The 25,893-nt window shown below is 49.3% G+C and overlaps 1 protein-coding gene across 2 annotated transcripts in view; it reads left to right on the top strand.

Annotated features, from left to right (window-relative positions):
* The window catches only part of LOC100117176 (ecdysone-induced protein 75), a 134,138-nt gene that overhangs the window by 53,425 nt on the left and 54,820 nt on the right, over positions 1–25,893 (top strand). The window contains exon 1 of one of the 2 annotated variants that reach the window (XM_031927954.2): positions 12,106–18,315. The exons of the other annotated variant lie outside the window; for it this stretch is intronic. Within the exon in view, the coding sequence (XP_031783814.2) occupies positions 18,045–18,315 (271 nt within the window). The 5' untranslated portion in view covers positions 12,106–18,044. Of the gene's footprint in view, positions 1–12,105; positions 18,316–25,893 lie in introns of those variants that run through there. 2 annotated transcript variants of the gene reach the window in all.

The following is a 25,893-nucleotide window of genomic DNA, read 5'->3' as shown; positions in this document are numbered from 1 at the left end:
ACAACGTCTCTCGCCGCGATCAAACTAGTTATACAGCGCATGATAAACCGTTTTACAAGCGCGATAAAAAGCCATATACAGAGTTAGGTTACAGCAACGTGCAGCTGAAACGCAGTATTAAGTTTAACGATTTCAATCAGCGCCGCGGCCCGGCTCGTGCCTAAAAAGTCCGCAAAAACAGATTCGAATCGCGCGCGCGAACAAAGAGCCGCGCGCGCGTTACACAAACCAAACCTGCAGCCCGCGAACAATAACTCGCGAGCTCGGGTCCGAAAAAAGCGAAAACCTGTGTGCGCGCACGCAGAGAATTTATACGGTAAAAGAAAAATCGGTAAACCGCCCCCCAGACGGTATATAATAATGCACCTCGCGCGGAGCAATAAAATCGACGGCGCATGAAAAGTCTAGCTCAGTTCTCGCATAATTACGTCGTTTTTCACGCACGCTGCAGTTTCGCCACTCGGTAGTGTGTACACGCGGCTGCAGCGAGCGCATGCTAATACAAGACATACACACTGCACGGGTTCAGTAACACCGCGAGCTCGAGGATTTTGCTCTATCGCGAGAAAGTCTCGAGAGAGAGAGAGGCTGTCTGTGTGTGCGTGTGTCAACGCGCTCTGGCCGTAGATGGAAAACGCTTTGCGAATCTAGCGACGACTGCGGCGACGTGGGCGAGAGAGAGAGAGAGAGAGAGAGAGAGAGAGAGAGAGAGAGAGAGAGAGAGAGACGTGCTGTAGCAGCGAATCGGAGGATACTGTGCAACGATCGGGATTTTTGCAATCTTACTGTGTGGCGGCAGGTTGAATCGGCTGACCGTATTCGGGCTCGTCTACTAATACGTATAGACACTTGGACCCTCCGGCGAAGTTTTTTACACTTTGCGCGCGCTCTACAATTAGCGGAACAATAAATTACTTAATATCCATTACGCAAAATTACAGACTCGCTCTCTCTCTCATCGCCCTCGAGCCGTCTCTCTTATTTTCGCTTTGTGCTCGAGTTGCACACACTTTACCCGCGATTAGTTTAGCCCGGCGATACACGCCGAGCAGGTATGTGGGTTGGGCTCTTTGCGCTGGCGTGTATACTTGTATATTTATACACAGTTTGCGATACACATACAGCCGAGCGCGTGAGACTTGAAATATTGGACCGTTTGTGTAATATTGAAATTCCTTGATTTAATGAGCCTCGCGCACGCGCGAAACTTTATCTTGATGCCACGCGCGAGCCGATTCTCTTTTTACAGTTTCGCGATCATACACGTGTGGGTGCATGTACACGATTTCTGAATTGAGAAACCCGGCTTTATTAACGAGCTGTGATTAACCCTTTCGATAGCCATCTGCGAGCTTTTCTCTTGCTGTGCTTTATAAGCATAGGAGGAGGAAATTTTTAGTAAAAAAAGAAGAGGCTAATATAGCACAAAATGCGTGCGTGTATTTATAGATATAGAAGCAACAGGATGTGTATCTGCGGCGGGCATCATAGGGGCATTGTATCCATTACATGAAGTACAAATGAATGAACGCTCGCGTATCGGCTGTTTTCCCCGATTATGTGTGCTAGCCAAACTTCGAATAAATAATATCATGTCACGTCAAAGCGAGCCGCGCATTGTATTATCGCTCCATTCAATCAAACGCGCTAAACAGCGGCCATCATCGCGCGCGAATATCTGGCAAGTCGAACAGCAACGTGAATGAGCTGCTCTCCGCTCTATACTAGCTGGCAACGCTTAAAGGAGCGCAGCTGCACTATATTTAACGGGGATCCTCTCGTCGACGTTGTCCATGGTCCGGGACGACGAGACGACGGCGCGCCGGCGTCGCCGGATTGCGTAACCCTATTCGCGCCCAGTTTATTTGCAGGTATAGAGCAGGCGCCGCCGCGTGTGACCTCCTAAATTTCAGACGCGATGCGTCAGCTCCACCGCTTCCTGATGCTGAGCTGCTGCACACTCCGATCCCGGGTGTGTATGAGTTTGAGGTTTCATTCAAAATTTAAAAATAAATCGATTCGATAGCCCATCAGTTCACCTGAAAACTTTCGGTTCATTATCACGTGCACGCGCACACCTATGTAGCTCCACGTGTGCGGGTGCACTTGGCGGATCTCGCGTGCGCTCCGAGAGTTCCCCGACCTGCGACAATAACCCGAGAGAGAGAGAGAGAGAGAGAGAGAGAGAGAGAGAGAGAGAGAGAGAGAGAGAGAGTGAGCAGCTCTGCCTGTACGCTATCGCGAGGAAATGACACACATGCACGAGCGGCTTCCAGAACGTTCCCCGCGAGCGATCAACCCGCAGTGCCGCGGTTTTGATATACTAGACTTGGCGAAGTGCGCTGCGCACACTGTAGTAGACTATAATTTCATTATCTTATTGAATGGAATATAAATACTTGATTGATATTTTTAATATTTGTTTTCTATCACGGAAATATATCAAACTTTACAATATATGATTCATTTCGCGCTCATATAAATTTCAAAATTGCCGCGGTTTCGTCGCCAACTTCCTTTTAAAATTTTAAGGTTATGTCTCGAGAATAGAATAGTCTCGAGAGTAGAATGTCTCTAGAATATTATAAATACACAAATTATAATTTGATATGTATTATAGTATTATATTACATTTTTAATATTAGAATCAATTTTAGAAATCAAAAACAAATCAAAAAATTCTAACGATACTTTTGACGCATGCGCACTACATGAGCCAATCATATTGACGCATTCTTGGCTTCACTTCATCCGGTCATGACTTTTCAAGTCGTTGATAAAATTCTGTTGTTTTTAGACAACGAGTGTACGCTGAAATTTGAGGAAAAAATCGCTCTCGACTTAACGACGTCACGTAAAGTTTCACTTGCGCGTTTGCATAACTTGAGAGAGTATAATATGGGCAGAGCGAAAAGATCGTAATATACGCGCAGGGGGGGGGGGTGCAAAGTTTAATGGCTAACTTCAAATCGCTTCTGGCGCAAGGGGTGTTGACATTTTTATGTCAGCCGCCGCGGATCACCGTTCACTTCTTACAAAACGCGCCTGCACACCTATGCGCTTCTATGTATAACAACGCGTGTCACAAATCGCGTCGAACAGAAACGATTTCGCATATTGTAGCGCCAGCAGTTAGTAGCAACCAATACAGTAGCTCCTTATCATCGGCTTCGCTTTCAGAAATAGTCCGCCACACACAATCGAGCCTAAAACAAACGTCTCTCGCCGCGAAGAAAAAGGGGGAAGCGAACGACGCTTATTATCGCTCTGAAGAGCGAGCGAGTGAGAGAGAGAATCGAGCATGTGTGCGCACATACGTACACGCATACTTACATCGTCGCGCGCACGCACTGGCTGCGAAGAGCGTTTAATCTGGGCTGGCGGGAGGAGAGAGAGGGGGGGAGGGAGATTGGCGAGAAGAGAGAATTCGGTCGAGTCGTTGAACGCGTTGGGTCAAGGTTACAAAGGCTCTCTCTCTCTCTCGCGCGCGCTCTCCTTCCCTTCTCTTTTTCTGCATCTTTCGCGCTCGAAAGAGGAAAATTGACGGCTCCGATCTTTGCGTCACGCGTACGCATGCACTCCGAAGAACTGTAACGCGATGAGTCTGCGGACGCCCTTCTGCGGGAAGTATGGAGTTATTCAGTACAACGTATCTACTTTATGGCTTTATCATTGTTATTATCGTCGTCGCGGCGGTTGATGGCTTTTTCTATACAGTTTTATTGTCGTGGGCGCCGAGGAGAGCCGAGAGTGAGAGAGAATATTCGAGAAGAACTCGCCTCGCGTTGCAGAATGCAGCGGTGGATGCATTATACACGCGTCGCGGAGTTTGAGATTATTCGAGAGGCGGGGTGATTTTCGCAGATGGTTTTATTTCGAAGCTTCGAGCTTTCACACACACGTGTCAAGCATGTCAAGAACAATGAGCGTATTACGATCCTATCGAAGACGCAAAACGCGCAGATTTTCTTGCAAAATCTCTCTCGCTTGTGCTTCTCGAGAATCACTTTTAATAATAATCTAGATTCCAGTCGTGAGCTCGTTCGCTCCCGCTAATACTTGCACAATCCCCGCGCACAACCGTTCACTTTTCCACTCGGCAATTTCCCCCTTTCTTTCTTCTCCGCACCCACGTAAACGTGTGTATGCGGTTCGGCGGCGAAAAAAGTGCGCGAATTTTCGAAAAAATATACAATCGTCTAAAAATATCCCATCTGCGCGAGCAGTATCAGTGTGAAGCGATGGAGAGGGGGGATTAGGCGTTGTTATAGCTGCAGATAAGCGAGCGCTCGATTTTTCGCTCGCATCGCGCGGCGGTATACGTGTGTGCGTGCGTAGATGTGTACACGTATATGCGCGAGAGCGGCGGCCGGCTGTGTTCCAGTGAGCGGACGTTAACCCGTCGGTTGCGGGGCCGAGGACATCCGAGCTACTGCTGCTGCTGCTGCTGCTGCTGCTGCTGTTGAGTCGAGCGCTATGATGCAGAGAGAGAACGAAGGCGCCCGAATATCCTCGCTGTGACGACTCCTCGGCCCCGAGTTTTGTGGTTATATTCGCCGGGTATATAGCTCTCGAGAGCGAGAGTGATACTGCTTATTATGTAATCTGGACGGGGATTGCGGTTCGCGCTTCTTTTTTTGGAAGATACGATGTAGCTGCATTGCAAGGTGCAAAGAGATTTTTTTTATTGTGTAAAAATTGAAGAGAAAAAAGAGAGCTTACAGGTTGACAATAGTGGGTATAAGAGGAAAAGAGAGCTCGACTCCGTGGAAACGATCTTTTTCGCAGGCGACCTCCTGCGGGCATAAACACTTTCCTTGCGCGAGAGAAAGCCTTGGTTTACTTTGAGCGCTTTTTTGCCTACGATCATCGTTTTATAGAGTGATGCAGTTTATTCCTTCTTCGCCTTTTCGAACAAATCCACTTAAACTATATGCAAATTCGCATCGGATTTTCTTCTTATAACGCGCCAATATATCCTCGCTCTCATGCTCCGAGTTTAATATCTATTTTTGTATCGAAAGTAGAATAATGGATCGCGAGATATCCTTCGATATTTTCCCATTAAGCTTTTGATTGTTTATAACTGCTGTAATTTGCCTGGTAATCGTAATGATTATAGCGCTGATGACGCGCGGCGATACGAGAGCTGACTGGATAACTGCCGGCCTGCACCTATGTATATATATATATATATATCGATCGCGCAAATACATGATTGCAGTCGCGTAACGTTATTACACGCCATTATATTTTTATGTATTAATAGAATCTCCCTCGCGAGTCATACAACGTTTATTTTTAATCGAACGGGAGATATTCGCAAATTAGAACGTTAGTTCTTACGACAATCGCGGCAACACGAGGGAGGGCTGTCGGTCGGGTCCAGCGGAGTCGTTGTCCGGTCGGCCTCAGCGCAAGCGCGCGACCCGATTATCACGGCCGGGATGTGTGTGTGTGTGTGTGTGCGTGTGTGGAGTACGTGTGCAGAGTGAGAGAAAGAGAAGGACGGAGAAAAGAGAGCCGCGGCGGGGTCGTGAACTGAAATCGGGTCTGATATGGAATGGCAATAAACGCGCCGGAGCTTTTTTCCTCTCGACACGCGCGCTGAGCTTGAGAGCTTTTTCTGCGATCGGGGAAGATTTTGCGTCTGTTTGCTTCTCGTGTGAATAGGGTTTTTTCTCAATCACATATCCTCGATCACGATTCACCCGCGCATAAATTAGGCCGCTTGCGCGTATATAACATTCCTCGCCCAATTTCCCAGCTACGTTCCCGCCCGTGCGCGCGGTGACCCGTTAAAGCGGCGCCGAAGGTCGATTCGAATTCAACCCCCGGCAACCCTCTCTAAATATACTCTCCAGCCTCCTCGCGACCCGAGAGTATAATCGAGAAGGTCGAGACGTCCGCGCATCAAAGCGCATCAGCTTATGTACTCCCTCGAAACGCGCGAATCTGCACACACATGTGCCACACAGCATGTGAAAATTGGAACGATAGGAAGCAGTGTGGCGTACGTGCCCGGCCCTTTAGGGAAAGTGTGCGCGGCTGCACGTAGACGCGGGTCGCCGGCCTCGCGTTCGGGTATACATGCCACCCTACTCTGAAAATAGCGGCTTGTTTTGTTCGCTTCTGTGCAGCCGTTCTCTCTCTCTCTCTCTCTCTCTCTCTCTCTCTTTCTCTCTCTCTCTCTCTCTCGCTCTCTCTCTCTCTCTCTCTGCCCCTGATGTGAGCGTTGTTTCTCGAAGGCGTATCTCGCGGCTGTATGCTGAATTAAATCGTTGCGGGCTTAATTAATCGCGCGACGACGAATTGGCGATTTGTCTGCTAAGATTGCTCGAGGTGGTAAAGCGTTTATAGCCGCGTGAAACTCGAGAGACTAATTTAACGGATCAAGGCGATTCTTGTTATATCTGTTAAATGCAACGCTCGCTTTGTAATTCATAATACCCTCGAGAGCTGCGGATTAATTATGTATTCCATATAATACGACGCGATGATCGATATATATTGTAAAACATTCCACTCGCTACTATGGCATATCATTTTATTATACAGTAATAATCGGAACCTTATGAACCTGCAGTTATGAAAAAATACCTGTACACTATACTACTCTGCATTTCAAATCGCAACAATATAAAGCGTCGTTTAACAGCCGACAATAAAGTCAACGATTTCTTCAACATCTCGTCGATGAAAAAAAAATCTCGACTCTCATTGTCCGGAGGACTTACTGCACAGGTGAGAGCATAATATACAATGTATTGCAAACGCCGGCTGAAAGTGCAAGTTGTCGGCGTTTGTATGCGAAAGCGCCGGAGACATAAATCAGCGGCGTCGCGTTGGTCGAGAATCTGCGCGAGCGAGCGGGCGAGCTCTCGGTTAAATGGGCGCGGATATTAAATATCTGCATAATATGCTAATGCATTCGCGACGACGCGAACGGCTCTGTGTGTGTCAAGATGGAGGTGGAATTGAGTCGTCGAACTCGGCGTGATTTAGCCGGTTCGCGCTGTTTTGAATCCGAACTGACTTTTTCTTTGTTTAACAATAATGATTAAAATGGTCAGTTAATTTTTCACATCCGCGTTCGTCGACCTCTCTCTCGCTGTATCCGAGCTGCAATAAAAAAAACTCCCTCTCTCCTGCCCCGCAATATTCCTAGCGCAATTTCACAAAGCGCATTTACGCTCTCCAGAATTGTGTCTAGCGCACACGGCTCTCGCTGCCGTATATTTTTCTCTAAACGCTCTCGGCTCGTACACATCAGCGCGCTCGAGCAGTATATGCATACATACAATGCGCCGCAGCCTCTAATTATTTACATCACATCGTCGCAGCCCAGTTCCACTGCTGCTATAGCTGCAGCGAGTCGAGAGAGTTCAAGAGAGCGAAATCGCGTAGGTCGTTGACTTTCGCGGCTATCTCTGCGTCATTTTTACACGGGGAGTCTATGGTTACACGCATGTATGCGCGAACTTATGTATCAAGCGACAGAGACGCCGATTACAAGTTTATAATACGAGAGTGGCAGACAGCTGTGCTGCTGTGCGGCTTGTATAAAGTAGCCGACAATTGCATAAATCGTAATACGCGCGCGACGGCAGATAGATACGAATTACGTTATAATGTATTCCGATTACCGCCTCGGAGCGAGTAGTTTTTGCATTGCGGGTGTGCGATATACATGTACGCGTGACGAAACCTATAATTACCGCGCGCGCGCGTGTGTGTGTGTGTGTGTGTTCTCACCGAGCTCCGGATAATATTATACGAGATTGGAAATCACTTAATTCGCGGTTGTTGCCCAGATATACATCCAAGGGAGTGAAAATAACGCTTCATTAACGTAATGCAGTCGCGAGATATCTATTATGCACTTGATGCTATTCTATTCGCGTTGCGCAAACGGTTTGCGGACAGAAAAATCGCTCATAACTTTATTCCTGGGTGAAACTTGTTAACACTGTAATATCCAGCTGCTGCGCCGCGACGAACGTTGGAAACTAGTTATTTCTCAACGGCCGCTCGTGTGTGTGTACTATCGCATTTTCGAAATCCCTGCCAGTGTATTAATGCACGTATCAAAAGCACGTTGTTCGCGAGTCACCCTTCGGATTATTGCAAAATTAGCGTATAGAGAACGGGCTGCGAGCTTTAACGTGAAATATACGATCGGGAGTACTGGAACGGCCGCAATTAGCGAAGGTTGGGCTGCGGAGATGTGCGCGAAATAGGTAACTGGGTCTCGCGCGTCCTCGATCTTTCCGCACACGCAGGAGCGGGAAAGTCTACTTCGGAAGCGCCCCGAGCTGACAGGCTCGATCTCGGCGATATGCAGCGTCGAGGAGAGTGAACTGAACCGGTGTGCTATAGTCTATAGTTTCATCGAGAATTTTTGACGTATATAATAAGAAACACAAAGCGTGTAACATCTGATGGATTACTCGAGTAATTCACGCTTACACACACAAGCTGCACCGAGAGCTTGCGCAAACGTGAATCGTGCAATAATAAATTCCGCGAGGCAATAAGGCATCCGCACCTTTTCGACCCAAACGATATCAGGCGATATTCATATCGAGACAAGCATATTGTACACCAGCCTTTTCTTCTCGACTTTCGCGCGTGTACAAAGTCCGAATATAAAGCTCCGCGGTGCATTTGTCATTAAGCAGGAAGTCGCAATCACAAGGCGCAATAAATATCCCCTCCGAAAATATAATATACGTAGGTTTATCCCGCACTGATCCGATCTGTAGACTATTAGAATTTTTCGCGCCGTCGAGACACACACCACCCAGGGGTCCTGAGAGTTACAACATCGCTATGTTGTGTATACCGGTTCGAATGATAAATCTGAAGCGGCTAGAGTAACAATATATATTAGAAAACAATGCAGACCTATATCACACACCGCCGCGGCTGTGGACGACTTTTATTCCGTCGAATATCTCGCGGATTAAGTTTTTTTTTTTTAAGGAGACAGTCCACACTATACTGGGCCCTCGGGGTGAACAGCTGTGTCCTTTTGTGCGACTCGCATCGATTGCGGAGCCGGGAAAATCGAGTCTGGGTACAAATTGTACAATGAAAAATTACTGTGCCACATAATACACTAACGGAGCAGCGAACTCGCAATTTTGAATATAGCAAAATAATTATACAGGACAGCTACTCTTGTCAATGGAGCCAATGACAAAAGCGGTTGAGAACGAAAGCTCGATGAAACCTTACCCGTCGATTGTCGAGCGGGAGTTTCCCATCAGCAAACGATACACTTCTAAACTTCGCTGAAGAATAACGTCTGAGACTCGGGAAAGTTCGCGAGCGAAGTCGAGTTGGAACACACGTGGAAAACGAGGTGAATGGACAGGACAGACATGGCACGAGCTACATTCCCAAGTGCTAAAGATCGAGAGTGCGCGAATAGACGACTCTCTTCGTCGAGTTTTTATGACTCTGGGACGTCGGTTCAGGCGAGCGATGAGAATTTCACGCGAACTCGGCGCTTCTTGCATTGATTTTTCCACTCGGTGATCTATTCTCGTATACGAGAACCTGTATAATAATACACGATTCGATTAAAGGAACTTTATTCACGATTCATTTTTTTTCTCTGTTCCAGGTGAGTCTCTCGCGTCCGATTCACTTCATCCAGAAGAGGCGACGAATCCCGGCTCAAAGTTCAAATCATCGAGTATATAAAAAAAGACGCGCACGGCAGACGAGAGAGGAATCGTTGCCCAATCTGCGCGCGCGCTGACCGGAGCACATTCCTAGACATCTGCACTAATGTGGTTAGGCAATAGAGCCGCCGCGGCGCACGGTAGCTCTACGGTTGCATAGACACACGCTGTGCTTCTCACACGTACGCGACCTGCAGTGTGCTGCTCTCTTTTCTGCGCGCGCTGCACTTTCTCTTTTTAGGGGTGGCATCCATTGCGCGTATAATACAACGCATTGGGTTTATCTCGAACAGACGATTTCCCGCATTTTCGATTTTCATACGATTCGAGGAGCGCGCGAGTATCGCGCTTGCGCTCTATTAGGGAAAAAGTGAACGTCTACGCAGACATTCATCTCGGACAATCGAAAAAGCCTTGCAACGCCTAGATTATGGCGCGCGGCGTATAATGGTTGCACACCATTACAGCCCTCTCTCTCTCTCTCTCTCTCTCTCTCTCTCTCTCTCTCTCTTTCTCGCGCGCCGTATATCGCACCATATTCATCATCGGGAGAGCGAGCGAGAGCTGAACATAACGAGGACAACGAGCGCCGCTATTGCGACAAATGATAACGAGCTGCAAGGAGCTGCTTGTCGAGAGAGTATATAAGAGGGACAGAGACGGAGAGACAATGCGCGCCGATCGTTCGTCGTCGAGCTCAGGTGCGGTCGGTTTTACGATCGCGGCGCGTGTTTCTCCCTTGTTTGGACTGCTGCAGCGCTAGCCCGAGGAATGAAGAGAGAGAGAGAGAGAGAGAGAGAGAGAGAGAGAGGGAGAGAGAGGATGACGTGTATTTTCCGATGACAGCTTCTTAACTCGAGGAATATCGATTATGCAGCGCGCGCAGTGTTATCGTGAAAATTATCTTTACACATAGTAATAACTACATTTATAAATATAAGATTCGCGCGCGTGCGGTGATTGCATATCTCCGAAGAAGGCACCGGTAACCTATAGCTTGCACAAAGCCCATTAATAGGAGTTAAATCGTTTTTCATGTAGGTCGACAGAGCGAAAAAGGGCTGTATACACTCCTCGAAAACTCGTGCACCAGCAGCAGCGAAAATTGCTTAAGACTCCCGTGTATACACGCGGCACATTTTTCGCGCAGCGCATAGAGGCCGAAGTTTATGTTATAGGTGCATGCAACGGCGGCGCTCGTCTCCCCCGATTCGCACGACACGGGCTCTAAGTTTACCGCTATGCTCTAGACTCGCGCTTTCGACGATCGTGTGCCAGAATGCGCACGAGAGAGCTGAGAGAGAGACTATTTTACAAGAAGATTTTACAGACGCGCTGAGTCACGATCGTCTCGCTAGACACGCATAAAAGTCATAAGGGTCGGAGGGAGTGTTTTGGGGAGTTTCGCAACGTTCATGTCGATGTGTGTTATCGCTGATAAATCTATCAAAAGTAATTTACGATGACAACGATCGCCTATCGGTCATCCAGCGAGGCTCTCACGCGGAAATTTCGAGCGTCGAGTAAAAAAAGAGTCGTATCGCGAGGATTAGACATGATCGCGCGTCGCTTTACGATCAGCTGCTTCGCACTACGTCGCCTTTCGTCACAGGCTGCTCTTACATCACACACCGCGCTTATGCCGCATACGAGCGTACGTAAACTCGATATTATATCAGTCTCGCGACGAATAATTCCGATCCGCGGCAATCACACACACACACACACACACACACACGCGCGCGAAATAATCGAAAGAGACTGCCTTGTGCGGTATAACAGTAGTGTGGCAAGAGCTGCCGACCCAAAAAAATCCCATAAAACGCGTATACACACACACTCGAGTGACCCTCGGCTAACTGAATTAGTAATGAGCCGCGAGAGGCGATTAGACAAGAGCGTATACACACGCTGCGTATATTTTCGCGCGCGCGCGCAACAAAGAAAGGCGCCGCTCTCTTGGGCTAATCGCGCATAAATTACAGCGCGCGCAGCGCATTCTCAACCCTGCGCGCTCATGACGGAGTAGGGAAAAAACGTACGGTATATCGCCGCGTTCTAGGGCATGTGTGCAGCGCAGCGAGCGTGTGTTACAGCCGAAACTTTCGAATAGCTTATCGCAAGCCGCTTGCGCGACTTTTCGATGTTTCTGCTCCATTAAAGTCCAGCTAGAAGACGGAGGTTTTGTCGCGTGCTAAGCTTCGGGCTATGCGTGTACGCGCAGTGTAACTACCGTGAAAGAGGGAGGGAGAGAGAGAGAGAGAGAGAGAGAGAGAGAGAGAGACGTGGTATGCACTTTGACGCTTGCGAGTGTGCGGAGGGCAATGAACTCGCAGCTCTCGCGAAGGGAGACAATGAAACTTGGAGTTTTGCAGCTTTGCGGGGAATCGCGATTTTTTTTTCGCGAATTTTTTTTTTTTTTTTTTCTTTGATAGAAAATTATTCGATGAGAGTATCGATGACTATTTCACAAACGCGTCAGGTGATATGGATTTGAAATTTTGCAACGTCTTCGTCGATCGTCAAACGCGAAAAACCACAATCTCGAAGCTACATCGCACTGCAGCTACGGTAGCTATCGTATAACAGCAGTTTCTCGGTGTCGACGTCCTCCCCTACCATAAAAATCAAGCGCGCTGCTCTCGCGCGAAACTAGGCCGAAAGTGCGGGAAAGTACATTCACACACAGCGAGAGCAGCTCGAGTATAACGAGCCGCGAGCGCAGCGCTGCTGTCGTCCACTTCTGCTATATACCTATATACACGCGATATTATATCCTCGGAACACAACGCCGAAGGGAAAAATATCAAAGTGCTTTCACTGGGTCGACGACTCCCGCGCAATGCATAATTGCAGCTGCTCTTTTTTTCTCTCTAGCCGTGTTTATACTTCGAACGGTCTTACCGAGCGGCGCGAGAGACAAAGAGATTTCAGGATCGATCGGACGAAGGAGTTGAAAAAGTTATAAATGCAATTATATCGGTATCGGCGCCGGAGTATTATAAATCGAACGGCTGAGACCATATCTCTCGGTGCGGCTAATAGAGTCCATTACTCGATCGGCTGCCTGCAACTGTATGCATCAGGGCTGTGTATAATGCAAGTCGATGAAATAAACACAGGTTCCTTGATAAACATCCGTCGCCGTCGGAGTAGTTGCCTTGTATAACTACAGGGCGTAGCGCGGGTCATTTGTATACGCCGAACTACTCGATCGAGAGAGACGCACTTATAATACCCATACACGTAACAGCGTCGGCCGTATAACTTGTGCATAATCGTTTATTGACCCTTCGGGGCATCGGCTGTATACTCTTATCATTTCCAGGTCAGTACGCGCAAGATTTTTTTTCGTTTCGAGAAAAATCACGCAGTCGAGCGATTTTCGCAACGACCAAAATGGTTAACGCTCCGATCTCACCTTTTCAGCCCAGGCACGTATAGGCGTTAGTTCGTTGCGCGCACAGACATCACTTTCGCAAGTGTCTCTCTACACAATCCAGACAGGCCCGAGCGCGCGTGCGGAGTAAAAGACATATACTGCTGCTGCTGCGACGGCCCACGTGGTTCGCGCGCGCGAGATAAATCGCGCCGAAGGGTACAACGAACTTTCGTAAGCTAATTGCCCGTTTTGCACGGCGCCGCGTAATTCGAGCGTGTGTATGCGTCTACCTATATACGAGAGCGCGGCTGTCGATCGTTGAGATGCTGTCGCAATTGCAGCTCTGTGGGTATACGCGCGCCGATGCAGGATTTGTTGCGTTTTCTCGGAGAGGAGGCTGGGATATTTGATTTGGTGGATTTGCGATTGGCGAATGAAAAGAGCCTCGGGCTCTATTAGGCGGTTTGGAAACAGTAGTGCTTCTATGTGCGGGATTGCGAAGAATTTTGCAAAATTTTTCAATATTCCGCCGAGCAGAAAGAAGCTTATACAACGTAAGCTTCGAGAGTCGTCGATTATAGGAGAAATTCGAAAACAAAATCGTAAACTCGAATTTCCACTCGATAAAGCAGCCACTCATCCTCTACCGCAATTCGCGAAAATTCACTTCCTGCAACAGTGCACAAAATCGCAGCAACGAATGTAACGCGAAATATCCCGTCGGAATTTCGTTGGCTAATAAGCCATAGCGTAAATCCGCGAAAACGACGCGGAAATAAATTATCGATATTGGCGGGTCACCTCGGGAGAAGTTAATGAACGGTGACGAATGGAAAGTGCAGCATATGCTATATTTATACCCGCGTGTACAGCTAGTAACCGCGACGTCGCCGTCGAAACTGCGCTGTATATAATTAGCGTGAAAATCGCATCGAGATGGGGTGGCTCACGTGTTCACGCGAAATTTTCCTTGTATCGCGTGCAGCGGCTAAGAGTAATTTATGCAAACGACGTGCGGGTCAGGATGTTTAGATGCGTGATATAAGCGTTGAGTGCTGGTTCGATGTGTGAGTTAGATAAGGATTTGTTTGTTATTTATTGATGAATGGTACTTGGTTTTGTGCAGGAGGTCAGTGGCTCTTTTTAAATTTATCTATAGATTCTATAGCAGCGGATTCATTTATAAACGATGTCTAAAGATAAGGACCGAGATTATTGACAAAATTAAATCGTCCCTCAAACGTAGCAACTATTATTTACTGTCGTACGATAACTAAGCAAGCTCTATTTTATAAACCGAATAATAAAAAAGACCAACGGTATAAATCATAAACTCCCATATCTCACCAACGCAAAAGGCCTACACTACAGCACCCTTTCGGCAATTCGCCGCGTGCGACAAAAATGAAAATTCTCATATATTTCCCTGTTACCCACAATTATCCACGCGCAGCCACAGCCTATACACGTATACACACAGCTCCATTGATAAATTACCCTCGATATTAGCTCGGACAGAATCGGGTTGGCGATCTATTGCGCCAGGCAAATTAAGAAATACAGCAGCGCGCAAATATCGGACACAATGACACACCGCGAGCGAGCGAGAGTCAAATGCGTTTTCCGTGTAGCAGCGCAGGTTAAACGGCCGATTGTGCGTAGGACTCGGTGCCTTTTTTCCTCTCCTCGCCTCGACCCGACGCACGCAGGAGACATAATACACACGACCCACACCGAGTCTGCCGCCATCGCCGCTGCAGTGCATTTTTCAGGGCCGGCGCGAATTCCTTGCGCAACGCCGCCTGGAATTGCCTTTGTCTGTGCGGCGAGCGGCGTTATAACCGAATAGGCGCGAGTATACAGCGCGAAATCCGCAACGGATTTTTGACTTGGAATCGAAATTCGAAAACGTTACGCAATCGAAAAGTCGCGCACCGAAGCTTCTCTCGCGGGTAATCAACGCCGCAGCGATTGGGAAAACTCCGGTTTCGAATAGCTGCAGCACAGCGAATAACCTGGAAGCTCCGATCGGGTTGGTTGCCGCAGCAACACGCAGTGGCTCTCTGCGCGCGGGTGGCACAGATTCATCGGGGCCGTCGAGGACGAGCCGATTTCGCGCGGTGCCGCAAGAGCTGCGAAAAATCCCAAGAGCGCGCGTCTTAATTACCAGCCGCGTGGCGACGACGATTTCTATGCGTAAATAAACTAATTGAACAGTCTTGTTAGTCCGAACGCGCGTTTTCGTAAGCGCCGCAGCTCTGCGTTGCCACATAAGCTTTTACGCAAATGGATTTTGATCGAGCGGTGATTTTTCTCTTCTCTGCCTGCACTTTTCTACCTGGAAAATAGTTTTTCCGTTAAATATACCCATCTCTCGCTGCGAGACGAGGAGCGAGAAAAAAGCGTCTGCACGTTGACAGCGGTACGCGGCGTCGCAGCACGAGACGCTCACTTTGTGCGTGTCTGGAGGGCTATGCGCTGTACTCACAGCCGAAAATCCTGAAAGAAAAAGTCATCGGACTTGTTCATCGCTACTACCGTATACGCGTCTGTTTTGATTTACGACGAGCGCTCTCTACTCGGCCGGGAAATTTATGAGCTCGACCAGGCCGCACACAACGAGTGTCCAAACCGCAGCCGTAAAGTTTGCCCGCAAACCCGTAACTGCACGCTTTGTGAGCGGCCGGCACTATACCTGCCGTTTCCCCGAATATCGCATCAGGGTAACGCTGCAGCTTTGTAGCTCGAGAGACGCTCGCTGTTCTCATGCCAAAGGCGAGCTTCGTCTTGGAATATAATATATTTATTAACATTCATTAGTGCAAGTAATGATGGGCTTGTAAATTATTCAGGCTGCCACTGTGGGCGCAGATACTTAGCCCGAATTTATTTATTTTTGTTTCGTGGTCGCAGATGATGAGTAGTACGCGGACTTGGGCTTTGGGCTAGTTGCGGATTTGGAAAATTTTCGCCGAGATGCGTACATTGCGAGAAGAGAAAGTTGGATGTGCGTATGACTTTCAGAAGTTGGGAAGCTACTTTGGACGAATCAATAAAAAAAAATAAAGGTTGTTGGAAAAGTGAGGCATCATCGTTCAAGGATAAAAGCGGCCATTAGCGCGTTGGAAAAAAAAACAGTAACGAATTAACAAAATTGAGTAAGAGCTCATTGGCGTCCGTTAATCCGTGACGGCCCGAGGCAGCCTCGTGAGGCATCGATAAAACGCAGATAAAATCCGTGTCTGATTCGAAGCTTCTCGTGTTTATTTTTCGATTGAAACGTCCTATTACATAAAGCTTTCTTGCACTTAACAATAAACTTCGGAGCAGCCTTCACCAGAAGCTTGTTATATTATTTTGACAAGTGTTCGTTGTATAACAACAGCTGGCGACCCAACGCTGTTCTCTCTCAAACAGGCCTTCGCTATTACTCAAACAAATAAAAAAATTACTTCGCAAACCTGCAGCCCCTTGAAACTTCATCGCATACGCGCGCTGTATGATGTGGCAATGCAACGTGCGCGCGACTTTTCGAGATTGCTGCCACGGGTGTCCCGCAGTGTCGTATCTAGCGATCGCCGACGCGTTAAAGCTTCTTTCGATGAATGGTCGCTTGATTACAGACTCCTCGAAATTTGTTTTTCCACGTCGATTTTTCGATTTTTACAACGAGTTCATCGCTACGATAACGAGCGTAAATCAACGTTCCCCTGAAAACGCGCACGCGAAGAGAAGAGAGTATGCAGCATAGCTTAGTACAGAGTAGATCTAGAGCTTGCAAGCTCGAGAGGGGCTATGTCCGTCAGGCATTAAATTTAACTCCTGCGCGGGCCAGCGGCCGCTCTGGATTTCGAGGCTATCGCGTTCTCTCTCTCTAGCCACCGAGAGAGTCGCTCCGCATTCCTCCTATGAATCTTCTTCGCATCAGCGGCTATTGTGTGGATATCCGCTTGGTCCTTGATCCTAATGAGCTGCGCGCTTATCGATTCCTGCAGCGCACAGCTGTGATTTAGGGAAAATCCAAACCGAGTTTCCGAGAATAACGGCAAAGCTCGTATCTTATCGCCTCTGAGATTTCCCAGGAGAAACAAGAAACCGTAATCAGTAGCTCTGCCTCAGTGCGATGACACCAAAAATCTCAACGGCCTATAACACCATAAGCACGTGGCCCATCGAAGCTCCGAGCCTACATAACACTGCAGCGAGAGAGCTGAGCAACAACAAGTGTGGAGAGCGAGTGCAGTGCGCGGACGTGCATACTCTCGGTCCATTCCTCTCCCTCCAACGCACACACACATACACGTCCTCTCCTATCTCTCACTCTCTCTCTCTCTCTCTCTCTCTCTCTCTCGCTCCCTCTCGTTCTTTACACAGCCCTGCTGAGCAGCGCGAGTGAGCTCTCTCTCTCTCTCTCTCTCTCTCTCTCACTCTCTTGGCTGGCGTTGCGCTTGCGCGCGAACTCGCGATACGCCGACTCGGCGGCAAAGTCACTCGCGCAGCGCACCGCACGCCATCAACACAACCACCAACTCGACGCTCGCTTGCTCGGCCACGCGGTCTCTCTCTCCCTCGCTCCTCCTCTCCACGGATATTCGAGGCGACACAAAAAAAATACATATTTATCAGAGATCTCGCTTTATCGTCGTCGTCGTTGTTGTCATTGTTGTTGTGACGAGTCGTGAGTGACAGGACTCTCTATCTCTCTCTCTCTCTCTCTCTCTCTCTCTCTCTCTCTCTCTCGAGTAAAGATTGCGTGCGAAGCATGAAGCTGTCATCGTTCGCGGAGTGTTTCCCGGCCAGGACCAAAGAGTAGTGCCTTCGCTGAGGAACCACCGCAACACGAGCTTGCGACACTTGGACTGGAGAGCTTTCAGTATTAGACGCGCGCCGGAAAGAAACTGTACAAGAGAACGAATAGAAACAAAAAACGGAGAACGCAAAGGCAAGCAAAAGCTGAGAGGTGAACGCATATGATAGACAGACGCGTGGACGACTGGTGCGGCGTGCAAGCGATGACCGTGCAGGAGTACAAGGCGCGCGGCGCCGAGGACGGCGGCTGCTGTCGAGCCCAAGCCGTCGACATCCTCAGCGTCCCGGAGCCCCTGGACAACGAGAAGGAGCACCAGCAGCCCGTGGTGCAACCCCAGCAGCAGCAGCAGCAGCAGCAGCAGCAGCAACAGCAGCAGAGCAACCTCTACAGGCCTCAGGACAGCGAGAACCTACTCGGCAGAGTCTTAGCCGGTGAGTAGACGCACTACGCGTATATTCACTTATTGGTGCATCCTCGTGGGTAAACAAAAATATTACGGACGCCGAGAGAATAAGCATGTGTAATAGCAGAGAGAAAAAGTAACAGTGCAGAGAGAGAGTCGCTCTATCTCTCTCTCCGCGATGGCAGAGAGCAAGAGCCGCCAAGCGCGCTTAGCTATAGCGGAGGCGGCAGCAGTTTCACTTTCCAGCGGTGGAATGTAGGTCGCGACGGCCGGGTAGGAGGCTAGTTCGTTGCCCTCTTCGGACGGCCTTCCACTCGCTATACTCGCGCTAGCGATTTTTCCCCCACCGCCGCCGCTCGCCGCTCTCCGCTGCGCGCTCTCTCTCTCTCTCTCTCTCTCTCTCTCTCTTTCTCTCTCTGTGCACACGTCACACGTATACCGTGTGAGCGATGCTTGCAGGCTTTTTCGGAGGCTGTGTGCGGGGGGATTTTTTCGAGATGGATCACGACGACACCTCCGTCTTGTGTGATTATGTTTTATATGCGAGAGAGAGAGAGAGAGAGAGAGAGAGAGAGAGGCTTTCGATTTCGTTGAGAACTCGATTCTGTCTTCGCTGGGATTTACGACCGCGAGTCATAGGTTTGTTTTCGTGCCTCAGACATCGGGCGCTGATAATGAAAGTAAAATCGCGGGCGATCTCTCTCTCCACGATCCTCCTGTTTACCGCGCAAAAATTCCACGCGGACGCGTAACGCTGCCCGAAAAGAGTAATTAACGATCGAGAGTGTGCGAAGCTCTCTCACCGCGCGAGATAAGAACGGGATAAAAGTGTATCACTTTCACGCGTAACGATTTTCGGCATCTCCTGATCATCGTACACATAGCTTTTCTCTTTCTCTCTCTTACGTGCAGAGAGTCACTCTCTCTGTCTATACAACACACTCAAGCGCACACACACATGCATACAGGCTCGGTTGGCGCAGGCGAGGAAAGTGGGTCGCGGGGGCCTTGGCGCGAGGCTAGTTCGTTCACCCTGCCTCGCTCGGCCCGTAACTGGGGCAAGATGAAATTAACCGAGCAAACGCTCTCTCTCTCTCTCTCTCTCTCTCTCTCTCTCTTGAGCGCGCGCGCTCGCTCTCCCCCACTCGCCCGCCTATAATACCCCTACCACGCCGTCTTTTATATAGCGCGCTCGTGCAAGCTCGCTCGCTCGCGCTCGTATATCCGTGAGCTGAACTCGCGTGTGTGCCAGTTCAACGAACTCCAACTGGGTCTACGAGCTTCTATCTATCTATCCGTCCTTCTCTCTCTCTCTCTCTCTCTCTCTCTCTCTCTCTCTCTCTCTCTCTCCTTCTGTGTGTGTGTGTGTATTGGCGAGTCGAGCTTTTCCCCTTATTTAAGCAGCGGCTATTAGGCTGTATGGTAACAGGCGCGGATAATCCCCACCTGCTATCTGTCACTCGAAGGTCACCCAGGTGTGTGTGTGTGTGTGTGTGTGTGTGTGTGTGTGTGAGGTACGCATTGTGAGCGAATTTGAGAGAGCCGAGAAAACTCGAGCCTGGATACCTACAGAAGGAGCTCGTGCTGCACTTAATTTCGTAATCTGAATTGCTAAACGGGTTCGTTCATAACATGCTAAGGGAATTTTTCGCCTAATCACGCTTTCCTGATGAAAATATTGATTCCTGCCGATAAATTGATATTATACTGTCTGATAACACAGAGAACCCGTCGCGAGATAATCGAGCGGCTGGCGAAAACAGATTAATAAACCCGATCGTCAACAAACAAACAATCATACCTCGGCAGAAGACGCCTACAAACTTCCCCGATAAACAACGCTCGCGATAAATCAGCTCTCGTTGTCGTTGCACAACGATCTAACCGAAACACGCATACGCGCACTTATAATAGACGCAAACGTATATGTACAGCGCGCGTTGTCTAAAAGCGCGACTTTTTTCGCCCACTTTGCCGCGGCACTCTCTCGCACTTACGCAACGACGCGAGCGACAGTGAATTACGTTAACGAGACGAGACGAGGCGGAGGGAGGAGAGAGAGATATGTGACTTCTACAATAGTGCAATGAATAGGAGCACTACCGATCGGTACATTGTTATCTATATTCATGCAACATCGAGAAGAAAAATCCTATCCCTTTATACGTTCACGGTTACACAAGCCAGCCCTCGGCGATGCGACAAAAATCCGAGACAAAGAACAAAAAGCGACGAGAGCTGTTATGCCCGCGGAGAAAGTATACACTGGACCCCGATCACTCTCGCCGCGTTGCAGCCACGTGCTTTCACTATGCAGCTCGCATAAATATACAGCGCTATCCGCGCGGGGCCTCATGGTATTTTACAACCGCGCCGTTATAAAGCGCAGCATACCTCGGCCGTCTGGCGGCAGTTTGGACGATTTTTTTTCGCGCAACCCCTTTTTGATGGCTTTATTGGAGACGACCGATTTTTTCTGCTGCTGCCGCTACGCTCGGCCGCTTTTTCCGTATTATGATGGGAGTCAAGCATGTTTCCGGGGCGGACGCGGGGACGAAATTTTACGGATTTATGTGACTTTTTTTGCTCGCGTATTCGTCGATCTCCGGACTACGCAGATGCTTCCCAAGGGAGGATTAGGGAGGACGGTTTTAGTGCGCTGTTTTCCGAGGAAAGACGAAAAAAGAGGAGGAGCGTTGTGCGTTTTTCTAGAACGTTTTCTTTCGCATAAGATGACACGCGCACGTTTTTCGCAGCTGGAGAGCGAAGGCGAACGCTGTAATGTGCGACCGATCGACCTTACCTCGAACGCGCAGATGCATTACGAGTTTCATATCGTCGTACTACGTTTTTCGCGCGAGGATTTGCGTATACACGACCCATCTAGTCAGGTCGAATTTCGAAACCACAGACACGAAAAGCCACGCGCGCCTATTGCAAGAGCCTATAGAAAGCAAGAGCTTAATCGGCAGCCTGTATAGGTATATGAAAAAAAGAAGAGTCGCATAGACCCACAGAGACAGAGGCGCGATGACGAAAGAGCTCTCGCGCATCTCTCTCTTGGTGAATTTTCTAATTTTGTGCGGCTTGCGCGATGACGTTGCTCGCTAACCTCAAAAGCCAAAGTGCGGGCAATGACCTAGCCTCCTCCTCCCGGCGCTTCTGACCTCGATCGACGCCGCCGCCGCCGCTCGCTCTCTGTTCCCCCTCCTATACCTATACGCTACTCCGGCATCAGACTCCTCTCGAGTGAACTCGCTGTTATACGCGCTGTCGCTTTTCGCGTTCGCGATTAGGAGCGCCGGATTATTGGGCGGCTCGGATTTTTCCTATTTCTTCGAGCGCAACACAAAAGAAGCTCTGGAAGACACGAATTTAAATCGGCTGATTTTCCACTCGAAGAATAAGAACTCGCTCGCAGCGCTCAATAGGTCAAGCCGATGCCCGAATAATCCCGATAGAAGCGCAAGCGCAAGCGCGCTGCCTTCCACGGGGGGAAAAGCGTGTACACGGGAGAGTAGGGGAGTGAGGGAGAGAGTTTGCGCGAGCGCCCCGCCATCAAGGTGAGTAACCCCGAACGGGGTCGCGAGAGTCTCTTATCGCAGCGCTCCGTTGCTCTCGCTCTCTGCTTATCGGACGCTGTCTTCGTGTGTTTCTTCTCCCCGCGATCATCGCTTTGTCTGTATGTATACAGGCGAGCTTTTTTCGCGGGATCGTACGAACCTATATACGGTGAAGCTCGTTTGAGGCTGCTCGCAGGCTTTACGCAACTTCCTCGACGCGTGAAAAACATCACACAGACGCTTCTAGAAAGCGCAGCACCGGCACTTTACCGCGCTTTTATTTGACTTTGCTCGTGTTAATAGCCGACGTCCCAGTTGCACCGAGAGAGCCTATAGCTCAGAGCGAAGTGTAGAACGAGCACTGTAAACACGGCTGTAATAGCGGTGTTGATAAAAAAAAGAGTGAACGGTTTCCGACGCGTTTCGCCTATTTCTATCGCGCTGCGATCGTGGAAATAATAATATAAGCATAAGGCGCGAGCGATTATTATTGTTTATCGGGATTTCGAACGAGTCCGATGCTCGATAACAATTGCGCTAAATGGGTTACGAAATCGCGCGGAAATAAAAATCTTCTAATGGCTTATCTAAACATAAACGAAATTAAGTGTAACAGACTGATAAAGCTCTTGTATTTAACGGTATCTATCCCCTCGATTGCACTCGCAGACGGATCTCTTTATGCAACGCAGATCGAGGGAGAACCAAAAAATATACGAGAATTTTTAATAACCCCGCGGAAGGTTACGCAAGCTCGAAATTATGCCATATTCCGCGGTACATATCTGTGTACGAAAGAAAAGCTCGAAAAAAAGTACGCCATAATCAGGTGCAACGAACTCTTACAGCGGCTGTTACATCGATTATTTCGGCACGACTGTATACACAGCAGAAGTCTATCCTCGGCTGCGGCGTGTTTAGAAAGCAGAAAACGCTCATCATCCTTTCTCTCTGTCTCGCTCTCTGTATTCGGTAACCGGATGACGCGACAGGCCTCGGAGTTGCCCAATGTCTCGACTGAGCTGGCCCCGTCGCGGAAAGTAAAAGTGGAAGTAAGAGCGTGTGTGTGCGCGCGCGAAAGGGAAAACGAGAAAGTAGCGGCGGAGGCCTTTTGGGCCCGGCGGATGCTGTGAGAGTCTTTTTTAAGCGTCCTAGTCTGTCTTTCACTTTGTCCCGTGAGAGAGAGAGAGAGAGAGAGAGAGAGAGAGAGAGAGAGAGAGAGAGAGCTGAGGACGCGGTGTGTACTTTCGCTCTTTCCGTCGTCGCGAACCACGTGCCGTTTCTTCTTTTCGAGATGATGATCCGAGCTCGATGATCTCGTGTTTTCTCTAGACACGAAAATTCTCCCCCCAAAAAACAAAGCATTAACACACAGCAGCAGCCCCGTTGGAATCCGAACGAGTCCACGAGAGTTCAACGCTCCCCGAGTTCGCGAAGGAACCTACTCCTACCCCCCGTATCATCACACTGTATGTGCGGGGCGGTCGAGTCGAGGCCAACGAACTCTGACCCAGCGAGGGCAACCGGAATCCCGCCAGCCACCCCTCCACCCCCTCAGCTGGGCTTTTCAGCAGCAGCAGCCCCGGAGAGAGCCTCGACTCTCCCCCCGACTAAGTATAGCAACCTGTCGCCCGCGATTCCCCTCCGTAGTGCTCCAGATACGGCTGAAAGGGATTTTTTTTCTTCTACTCTCCAGCGCGAATCATAACTTCTCTCTCTCTCTCTTTCTTTCTCTCTCTCTCTCTCTCTCTCTCTCTCTCTCTCTCTCTCTCTCTCTCTCTCTCTCTCTCGGTGGGTACGTACGTGTGCTCTTTTTTTCACTTCGAGACTCGCGTGCGTGCGGCTTAGTTTTTCCGCGGGGGGGGTGAATAGGTCGTTGACTCTCGGGGTTGGGCTTTTTTTCCGCTTCTTCTTGTTTAGCGCGATAACGAGAAGTAAAAAACCAACACGCGTCGCGCACATAGGGTGGATGGCCTCAATAGAGTAAATCATCTCTGTAGCGGCGGCGGCTCTTCGCGAAAATAGCATAGCGCGTAATCGTGCTCTCGTCGCTAGCCGCTGCGACGGAGATAGAAATAGAGAGGAAGAAATGGGTGTATAAATAGAGACTGGGGATTCGTTGGAAAATATCTGATTTTTTGCGCGCGAGAACTGGAGGTATGGCCTGTAATAATAGCAGCGGTTGGATGCATTATTTCTCGCTGGGCCGATAATTAAATCACAGCGGTCTGCAGCTGTATAACGCGATTATTATAGCATGCAATTTTCGGGAAACCTATGCATTTCTCACGGCGTCAGTCGCTCCGTCAATTTGCACACATCCGTCGATCCCGTAATAAAACCTATAACAAACTCGAAAAAGCCAGAAAAGTAAAGCGCCAGACAAAAGCACGAGGAGAGCGCAAGAGAAAAAAGACACGAGCGAGATATCACGCGAGGCGTAAAAATAAAGCGAGAAAGTCGGTATAGGAGAGATAGGTTGTCGGGGGAGGGGGAGGAGGTGGCGTAGAGGAGAGGCAAAAGTTAGCCTAGTTAGGGTGAGTGGCACCCCCTCGGTCAACGAACTCGCGACCTCGAGCTTTCTCCCCCTACTCGCAAGCGCGCGCGAGCATCAAGCCGAAGCGAGCTATATAGCGTTAAACGTCCGCCCGCGCCTTTTCCGTGTCCTGATTAGGTCTCCGCATAGGGATCGGCCTCGTTTTCCTTCGTTTCTTTCCACTCCCCCCCCCCCCCGCCCCCCTCGATGTTATCCGTGATATCTGGACGCGAGGGTGGAAATGGCGCAGTACTTTTTCTTTCTCCCTGCTCTCATTGGTTTGTCGAGATTCCAGTGCTGGTTTCCGGATTAGATATCGTAAACTCTTCGCAAAATGGAAACGCTTACGTTTACCGCGCGATATTCAAGCGAACGAAACGCACGTTTTTAACGGTAATCCCCGTAATCCTGCCGAACTCGAGCCAGCCGCGCGCACGCCGGAAAAAAGTTCCCGTCATAACTCTCCCTTGACCCTTTTTTTCTCTCCTTCCCTCTCGGAAAAATCGCTCGGGCCTACCGTTTTTGACATACTTAATATAAAGCAATATCGCCATAAAAAGCCAACGGTACGGCCGGCAACGGCCGTCGCGCTGGACCGCCGAGTATTATTGCCCCTCGGGCTGTGCAGGAAAAAAAGGGTAAAAATGGTCCTCCTTTGGCTCCGATGTATATATCACCCCCCAATAAAACAAAGGCCCTGTCCGCGTCGTGGAGTTTTTCCCGTTGCTGACTCGCAAACGACCGAGAGCCAAAACATTTGCCGGTAATACGCCCTAAGACGGCTTAACCCTTCGCTAATCCTTTGAGCCTCTCTCGGCCGGCGCGCGCGATTTTACGACCGCCAGCTCAATTATTGTCGTCGTCGTCGGGAGGGAGGGAGAGGGACTCGTCGCTTAACTCCCGGGACTTTTTAAACCCGTTAAGGACGGACCGTTTTACTGCCCTGTCGCCGGGGGAAAAATCCCTTTTTCGGGAGAGGCCTGCAGCAGTGTACACAGTTATATGGACCGATTTTATTGCGGAAGGACAGCGGGGGCGGCGATTTTTTCTGCACCGTTATACGCCAGAGCGCGCGGAAACTCGACGACTTTCTGATGACACATTTCGTCGTCCTGTGCGGGAGATTTTTTTTGACGCAACCCTTTTTTTCACAGCCGAGCCTGGAGCGTCGTAAAATCAAAGTTAAATTTCGTCATGAGGACGGGGCCGAGTTTTTTTCTGACCGCGCGGGAGTTAACTCTTGACGTCGGTCTGTACTTTTTCCATCTAACTTTTAAACAAAAAACGTGCTATTCGAGAAAAGCTATATCTGCACTCGTGTATCTCCGAAACGAAAATCTCATCCGTGCAGTATAATATATAAGAAGAGAGAATCTCAAATCTACTTTTCGCGAATAATACACGCATGCATACGTGCAGCTCGGGTCAGGTGCGCGGCGACGTGCCGTTCACCCCGTGGCATAACCTCCCTCCAGGACAGCGCACGGGTTCACGGGGTCGCTTCCTA

The sequence above is a fragment of the Nasonia vitripennis genome, chromosome 3 (assembly GCF_009193385.2).
Source record: "Nasonia vitripennis strain AsymCx chromosome 3, Nvit_psr_1.1, whole genome shotgun sequence".
Taxonomy (NCBI): Eukaryota; Metazoa; Arthropoda; class Insecta; order Hymenoptera; family Pteromalidae; genus Nasonia; species Nasonia vitripennis.
Note: the sequence above shows the minus strand (reverse complement) of the source record. Positions and strands in the feature narration are given on the sequence as shown.